Raw genomic sequence first — 9,433 nt, forward strand, 5'->3', positions numbered from 1 at the left:
TTGCTCCATCGCCTTCGAACTCATCTCCAGTAGTTACCCTCCCCAGGCTGTTTGCATCCACCCTCCATATCACGACCCTCTCCATCGATTCCCCAGTTTTCGACTATCCCCAGCTCTCACCAAGGACCCTTCACCTTTTGGCTGCCTGCACGCCCTTGTCCCCATCCTTCAAACCTGCGCCTCCTACGGACCATCTTTTTCCAGCTAACCCTTCCACTCCCTTGGGTCCTGACTAACCTGTGGAGCCTATACATCAATCCTAGGGGTACAGCTCCCCCATCGTTTCAGCGACGACGACTTCTTCGGCTCCTCCATCCGGGTGTTTTGAAACCCCGGTCATCAAGGTATGTTCCACGACGCAACAATCTCAGCAGGAGAACCCGAGCCCAACTGATCCTCTGTAGGACCATCCAACCGCGCCCAGAACTGGGAAAAGGAAAATCAAGTGCGTGAAGGCCTCTGGTAAAGTCTTCACAATAAAATTTTGGGAAGGATTAACCATGGGGGAAGTAGCAGACACAACCTGCAAGGTCTTGGTGGGTAGGGTTTGCGAGAGAGCCTACTTTGCTGAGTGAATCGGGCTATGGGTAAAAGAAATATAGGGTAAAATCTTCAAAGAGTTACCTGAGGTGCAAATCCTGCCCCGAGAATGGTTCGTGCTCCACTTCGCCCTGGAAGAGTACACAAACATGGGGCTTGCCAGGTATTGGCACATAGAAATGGCCCCAGCCCTGCTAAAACGATGGAGTCCACTTTTTGACCCGGAAAGAGAGCAGATTGGGGCAAGATCCCTTTGGGTAAGATTGCTTGGTTTACCTCTTCAATACTGGCCTGAAGAGGCTTTCGTTCGTATTGGAAACATGCTGGGCACCTACCTGGACTATGACAAGTCCTATATTCAATCAAAAAATCGAACTCTTGCTCGCATCCTGGTGCACCTAGATACTCGAGAAGGGTTGGAGGAGAAAATAACCCTGCATTGGCAGAACTTCATAAGGATCCAAATCCTAGACTACGAAGGCATGCCATTCAGGTGTCGTTGGTGCCACAAAGTGGGGCATCTATACAAAGAATGCCCCCTGGTTCGAAAGTCTCCCGATCCTTCGGTGGGCTCAGAAGGGGGGAAGGGTAAGACTACTGCAGCTATTCTTGAGAAGACTCCATCAACAGGTGTTCCTTAGGCAAGGAAGGACTCCACAACTCAGCAGGCTCCCGTCAGCGCCCCCCATCCACCATCTCCGTCGATGACCAGATCAAGGGCAGTTGCAGAGGCTGCACGCGCCTCGGGTAATCCACTTTTTTCCCACCCTGTTTTTGCATCTTCTATTGCTTTCACTACATTCCATCTGCATAATGCATCAATAATGGAACAATCTTGCACTCATCCTTCGATCCCTTGTTCTCTGACCTCCCATCAGCCTGTCTTTTCCACAACCTCCCCTTCCTTCCCCCTTGATACCCCCTCTGCTACTCCTTCTCCTCCTATTGCCCCATCTAACCCCCCACCCCTACAATCCACGTCCCCGCTCTCTCTCATATGAATCTTCCCCCTCCCACTTTGGATTGGGTCTCACCCTCCCCTTGCTATCCCAAAAGCCCCCCCGCGGTCACAAATCTTTTCTCTCTAAAGCTATTCTACAAGCTGGAGTCGAGGTGGTCTCTGGCAAACAATCATCCCCTGACTGGGTTATTAGAGCTTTGAACACCCATGGCTAGCTGCCTCCATGAGGTGGCTCTATTTCAATTGTAAGGGCATGGCTAGCTCGTCTAAAAAACTAGCCCTCCGAAGACTATTTGAATCTGAGCCTGTTGACATCATCTTTCTTCAAGAAACCCTTGGCGAGGTGGATCATATCACCTGAATCCTTGGGTCACTGAAACTTGGTTGGTATTTCCTCTCCCTTGATGCATCCAAGAGATCTAGGGGTTTGGCTCTCGGATATAACCCTCACTCCATAAACTTGAAGTCTACTCGGGGAGGTGTGGGATTCATTGGTATTGACAGCTTCTCTGTTGATCTTGGGATGGACCTCCGGGTCATCAATGTATATGGACCATGTCAAGGGCAAGAGGCCTTCTGGAATCATCTCTTAAATCTATCTATCACCTCTCTGGATAATCTCATCATCAGAGGTGACCTAAATTTCTCCTTATTGTATGGCGAGTCTTGGGGCTCTTCTGCTCAGGTGGACCTGCTCTCTGAAACTATGGAAGCTCTGCTGGAACTTCCGCATGAACAAACCGCTACCCACATGGAGAAATAAGAGAGTGGGGGAGGCGGCTTTAGCTAGGAGAATGGACAGATTCTTGATCAAGATCCCATTTTTACAGAAACTATCTCTCTACAGACAATGGGTTGGCTCTGGAGGCATCTCAGATCACTCCCCTATTTTCTTGGAAATCTGTGGTCCTCCGAAAAAACCCAAGGCGCCCTACAAATTCAATTCGACTTGGCTACAAGATCCGTCCTATACCAAATTAATCACCGATTTCTAGTTGGCCAACCCTCCCTCTAAGGGACGCTCCCTGGCAGAAGGTTTCTACTACAACCTTTCTCAGCTCAAACGATTATCTATTCAATGGGCAAAGGAAAAATCCTTGAAGGATGACAACATTCTTGCGTCTGTCGAGTCATCACTGGACGCACTATTGGATGACCGGAATAGGGGCTTCATTTTAGCAAAAGCAAAGTCCCATCTTATTGACTTGGAAAATCAGCGATCCAAAATCCTGAAGGAAAGGGAGTAAACATGGTGCCTTAAGAGTAGAGCGACCTGGCTATAAGCAGGAGACAAGAATACAAAGTTCATTCAGAATTATGCTAAGGGGCGGAAAGTCTCCAACACCATCTGGAATATGAAGTTAACAATATATTGATGTTACACAAGTTAACAAAATGTATACCAGCATTGGAGGGACTTCATCATTGATATAGCCTGCAAGAGAAACATACAACAGGTTACAGAACAACCAAATGACTTCTTTGATGTTGAAGAGATAAAGAGGATTCAAAATTTCAAAATAAGATCAAGCTGCTCAAAGGTACTCTATCACATGCAAGTTCCTCATCGCAAAGCGTTTCTAGTGGCTACTGAAGATGCCAAATTAAGCAATCCTACTACTGGTTAGCAGTTGTCATCGCCTAGTCACCACTAAACCAAACTTACTCTATACTTCCATAAAAAAACGAATCCTCCTTCAGACTCACAAGACAGATCTATCATTATCAAATGACACAAGGTTGCACCAAGATGGGAATGACACAATGGGCATCAGATTGGGGACTGCTACTTTCTCTCTGGCTCAGTCCTACTTAATAATTTTAGGAGCTTTAAAGAAGGGCAACTTTTAAGAGTTCAGAAGAATAACTGTAAAACTAAGAAATTGTTCAGTTAGTATGCTCCTCAAGAAGCTGCATTTGGAATTTTTGTAAATATAATGAAAAAAACCCACAAACCTATTGATGAAATCCTTGAATGCACGCGACAGGAATTGAAGTCCACTGGCATTTGTGTCTAAGCTCTAAGAAAATAGTCTTAAGATTGTGTGTGGGTTTTCCAAAGAAAGATGCATTCCATTTCAATATCCAAACATCAGGGTTTAAGGCTTCGGTGTTTTGAAGCCCTAATCCTATGTTCTCTAATCTTTGGCATCTAATGTGCGCAAATGCGAGAGCCTTAAACTGTATCTGCCCTCAAACCTCACACTCACCCTAAGTAGCTAAACATGACAATGCAGAAGGAGAGATCAAAACCCTGAGCCTACAAACTCATAAAGTTCTGAAATAAGCCTCGCAGTGCCTGCTTTTCAATGAGATCTAATACAAACATTGGCCCAAAATATTCCACAGTGCTGAGGATCTAGGCAATCATCAAATGCCCATTGTCTTAGTATACAACAAAGGGGCAAAATGGTGCAAAAAAATGCAAACAACCGACTACAAATTCCAGGAATGGGTTTCATAAAAACCTTTAAGTCCCCTTGCCCAAGTACTCCAAAGCCAGCTTCTCCATACACGACATTCTGTGTGAAGGGGGCTTCAAATCATATAAAAAATGAAATGGGTTCAGATAAAATTACTATTCTGAAATCCAGCATTGAGTCCGAGCAAGAATACCAATGGAACGAGCATGGATAGAAGCACCAAAAACAACACTATTCCATATCTCTTCCATCCCTTCTTCATAGATATAATTTCCTGCAGAAAATGCTAATCAACGGGTGCTATACGCCCTCCGTGCTTGCACCATCAAATCTGGAGGTTCAATACCCACAAACTTATTAGTGGTTGAACAGAGATTTATCACCAAATCAGCAAATGACTTCAGCTTTGATACTATCAAAATATCAGAAGAGCTCGCACTTGCTCAGCCTCGTTAATTCAGTAAACTCTAAGAGAAATTTGCAGCATACATAAATTTAAACCATACATAAAGATTAAAACGCTTCCCCTTAGACAAAATCCAATGAAAAATCCAGATATAAGTTATTGAAATGGATGTTATTTAACTGTTCTAAGGTTTTGACTTACATATAATCAAAATTTGTCAAAACACTAAAACATAATATACAACTCAAAACAACTGCAAGATTTGTAAGAAATAAACAATGCTTACTGAAATTTTTGTGATCTCATTATGGTTTGAAGCCTAAAGTTACATTAGATATTATAAAATATCACAATATACCATAAGATAGTTTATATATAAGTTATTTTGAAAAATTTCTGATCTCAGAACGGTTGGAAGCTTGAACTTACATGGGACGCTATAAAATATCTTATCAAATTCACAGCGAATTCCCACCAAACTGTACCAAAAATGTAACCTATTACTCTTTGCATGCGGTGCATGAGGTAGACAGAATGATAAGCCTTGGGTAGATATTGAAATAGGAATATTAGGAGCAGCAGTGTCATAATATAAGTGATTTCTGCCCTTTTTATAAGGTCTGGCACAACCAACCAGAAGACCACCTGCACAAATAAATAGGCATTCAGTAGCAATAGGAATTAGAATGTGATAAAGTGTATGTAGGATTTATGGAAAAGATTAAATAATTAAAGTGTAGCAAGGATGGTGCTAGCATCTCTAGCATGACTGGAGCGAAAGCCCTGAGTCGTATAAGAAGTAAAATATGTTTCATCTAAACCTTTACCTTACAAGTAAACATGACTAAGTGTAGTAAAGAGGTAGAATAGGAAGAAATTGTGTATGCGTGAAGAAAATGGGCACCAGAATAATATTTGTGTGCACGACACATGCGCATACTGAACTAGTAGTCAAAAAAAAGTTCTAGGTGAACTGTCCCCTATAGTCAAAGCATCAAGAATGAAAAGCTACAAAAATTAATGGATGGGCATAGCTATACCTCCATCAATAAAATCTGTAAGCAACACAATCTAGAACCTTGGGCACGATAAGATTTTTCGGCCTCCTGGCATAACTCACCAATAAAAATTCACCTTAGGATCATTGTAAAATCGAAACTAGTAAATGGGGAGGAAAAAGAGAGTACCAGAGGGTTGGGATGAAAACTCGTTACCCAAACAAACACAATAAAAGTTTCTCCTCTGCTGAAGAATCGACGAGGAAGATTAACCGTCTACAACAACAAAATTAGGGGTTAATCCATTGCTGTAGTAGATGATTTTAAACATGTGAATGATTACACGAGACCCTAACTGGAAGCATAAAAAACCATAGGGAACTCGGCTAAACCAACCAAATTTCAAAACTTACCAGTAAATCAACGTGGAGTTATGCAAACGGCGGTGCAAAAGAAAAACCATCCGAACTTATATCTATCGTTTAGGAATTTGACTTCAGGGCACTATGCAATGTCCTGTGTAGGCCATTACAAAAGATAAAGGACAGATCTACTCCATGTCCAGGCGGGTTTTTCGCCGATGCACACGGGTTGAACCCTCTTAGTTAAACATGGATAACATAACTAATTTCCGTCACACAAATGACCGAAAGGAATTAAGTTAGGGTTTAGGATTGGAGGAATAGCTAGCAATCATTACATCACCTCGATCGATCTGAACCATCCCCAAAACCCAAAGTGTGAAAAACATCCCCCTCCATCTGATATTCCGGTGATGATTCATGGCATGGCGAGAGAAGAGTGGCATGCTAGTCCCCAGGTGTACCATAGTAACGTAAAACACTTGAGCCATAGGCATGCCATCTGGTACCAGCTACTAAATTCGTGACAGACGCATTCAATGACAAGGGTTTGGATTCGTGCCGATCACGCCTTACGACAACCCAACTTGCCGTCCTTTGCATCGAACAATGTGAAGCCCGTAATAAGACTCCAATAATTTTCCACACCAAAACTTTGGTTAGACTTAGGTTAAAATGCTAATATAATAAAAAATACAACGATCAACCTACGGTCAACGATCGATCGATCGCAAATAGTCCCAAGCAAAGACTAATAAATATAACCTTCATTTCCCAAAATTTTACTGGAATACTGAAATTGATATTATTTTCGTACTACTATATTGATTATAAATTGAAACAACCCCCATTTAATTTTATATAACTCCCTCAACTAATATTTCAAATAAATTTAATTAAAGTTTTTACTGAAATTTACAGTTTCCATCCCATCATTCCACCCTTGTGTCACTCTCTCAACATATACCAATAGGCCCCACTTGTCCTTTTTGGGCGATTCCTATTTCCGCCACAGTTTTTTAATTAATGCCCCCTGACATGGGGGCGCGATAGGGAAATATAACGCGAGACTGTTTTTTTTTCTCCTCCAGTTTTTTTTCTTGCGTTATATTTCCCTATTGCGCCCCCATGTCAGGGGGAATTAATTAAAAAACTGTGGCGGAAATAGGAATCGCCTCCTTTTTGTGTTTCACGTGCAACGGCTCCCCCACTCGCCGACAATCGAAAAACGGCGAACGCAGCCTTGACTCCTCGAAACAGCTGGACGAGGCTATCGAATACCATAAGGAGGCAGAATGGGCCGCGTGTCCCACACGATTCCATGACAGCTAGACTCTACGTCGTACTAAAATGTAAAAAATTAGTACTACATCCGTACAATCATATTGTATGAACGCTCCACGAAACCCCATGGGATGATGGGACCACATGTCTGTGCTTTTTAATATTCGAAAACAGTGGAAAGATTGAAGTACTGTAAGAAAATTTCCTTGCACGCGTGCGAGGATGTCATCATTTTTAATGTCACCATAGTTCTAGTAACAGGTGTAAGGTTGAGGACTCTTGGTTTATGCTATCACTTTTCTCTCCACCTTTTCATTTTCACAAATTTTGACAAATACAATGCTTTATGTTTTTTTTTAAGTCTTGAAGTAAATGAGGGAGGTGGTTAAGGAAATTTATGAGTAAATTGTCTAGATTTTCATTTTCACAAATTTTGACCAATACCATGCTTTAGTTTAGTTTTTTTTTTTTTTGTTTTTGTTTTTAAAGTAAATGGGGTGGGAAGGAATTTTATGAGTTATTTATTTATTAGGATGATTGGCATGTTAAATATGGTTTTTTTTAAGATTTTTTTTTGTTTAAATGTTTAAAATGGGTATTAGTGTGGTAAAAATTATTAAATTCGTTGTGTGTTATAAATTTGAAATTCTTATTTGGTGGTTAATAATTATGGTGAATTGATAAATTTTTAGAGTAATTTGGGCAAGACTTGCTTCAAAATCAAACTTAGTTGTTGTCACTATAACACTAAAAGTCGTGATTTATTTAAATCTCTTTGAGATATTTTTGAAAAGTATAAGATTTAAACATCTTACTCACACATTTTTTTTACTTCTAATTACTTTACAACATATTCAATTTTTTTATTATAGCCGACATTATTTTTTTATTTAGAGCATAAATTTTTATTTTTATTTTAAAGGGGCATGTGTCAACAAAACTTACACATCCCCTCATACTGGGTTGTAGAATGAGCCTTTCGGCTCAATAACATTAACTATATACGATTTCCCTTCATTTAATAGTTTAAAGTTTGCCAGGGGAGGTAAAAGCAGTCGCAGGAGAATGTGAAGGTTTTTAAAGTAATTCATGCAGCCATTGGCCAAGGGATGGAGCTCCGGACGAATTACCCTAGCAGGGGATACGGTTAACCTTGATTTATTGCAGACAACCGTAACCTCCTGTTGACCATCGCTGGCTCCCTTTGTTACCAGCCGCCCTCTGCCTGTGCTCTTGCCTCCGTGATCTGACGGTTACGGTCCCCGTTTTCCAGCTACAGGATGGATGACATGGACCTCGAAACAGTCGACTACTCACCGGACCCTTACCCCGACCAACCTATTTTCTGGCACCCTAACCCTACGCCGGCCCTAGTTACTCAGTGCTCTTCTGTTGCTCCATCGCCTTCGAACTCATCTCCAGTAGTTACCCTTCCCAGGCTGTCTGCATCCACTCTCCATATCACGACCCTCTCCATCGATTCCCCGGCCCTCGACTATCCCCGGCTCTCACCAAGGACCCTTCACCTTTTGGCCGCCTGCACGCCCTTGTCCCCATCCTTCAAACCTGCGCCTCCTACGGACCATCTTTTTCCAGCTAACCCTTCCACTCCCTTGGGTCCTGACTAACCCGTGGAGCCTAGCCTATACATCAGTCCTAGGGTTACAGCTCCCCCATCGTTTCAGCGGCGACCACTTCTTCGGCTCCTCCATCCGGGTGTTTTGAAATCCCGGTCATCAAGGTATGTTCCACAGCGCAACAATCTCAGCAGGAGAACCCGAGCCCAACTGATCCTCTGTAGGACCATCCAACCGCGCCCAGAACTGGGAAAAGGAAAATCAAGTGCGTGAAGGCCTCTGGGAAAGACTTCACAATAAAATTTTGGGAAAGATTAACCATGGTGGAAGCAGCAGACACAACCGGCAAGGTCCTGGTGGGTAGGGTTCGCGAGAGAACCTACTTTGCTGAGTGAATCGGGCTATGGGTAAAAGAAATATAGGATAAAATCTTCAAAGAGTTACCTGAGGTGCAAATCCTGCCCCGAGAATGGTTCGTGCTCCACTTCGCCCTGGAAGAGTACACAAACATGGGGCTTGCCAGGTATTGGCACATAGAAATGGCCCCGGCCCTGCTAAAATGATGGAGTCCACTTTTTGACCCAGAAAGAGAGCAGATTGGGGCAGGATCCCTTTGGGTAAGATTGCTTGGTTTACCTCTTCAATACTGGCCTGAAGAGGCTTTTGTTCGTATTGGAAACATGCTGGGCACTTACCTGGACTATGACAAGTCCTATATTCAGTCAAAAAATCGAACTCTTGCTCGCATCCTGGTGCACCTAGATACTCGAGAAGGGTTGGAGGAGAAAATAACCTTGCAGTGGCAGAACTTCATAAGGATCCAAATCCTAGACTATGAAGGCGTGCCATTCAGGTGTCGTCGGTGCCACAAAGTGGGGCATC

General features: G+C 42.6%; 1 protein-coding gene across 1 annotated transcript; it reads left to right on the forward strand.

The window, feature by feature from the left end:
• Positions 1–689: 689 nt before the first annotated feature.
• LOC149210613 (uncharacterized) lies at positions 690–1,181 on the forward strand. The gene has a single exon (XM_089399018.1). It carries the CDS (start codon positions 690–692, stop codon positions 1,179–1,181), a length of 492 nt encoding a protein of 163 aa, XP_089255144.1.
• The last annotated feature ends 8,252 nt before the right edge of the window (positions 1,182–9,433 follow it).

Source organism: Pinus tabuliformis, chromosome 1_2 (genome assembly GCF_031772625.1).
Source record: "Pinus tabuliformis cultivar Carrire ecotype Pingquan chromosome 1_2, CPIR1, whole genome shotgun sequence".
Taxonomy (NCBI): Eukaryota; Viridiplantae; Streptophyta; class Pinopsida; order Pinales; family Pinaceae; genus Pinus; species Pinus tabuliformis.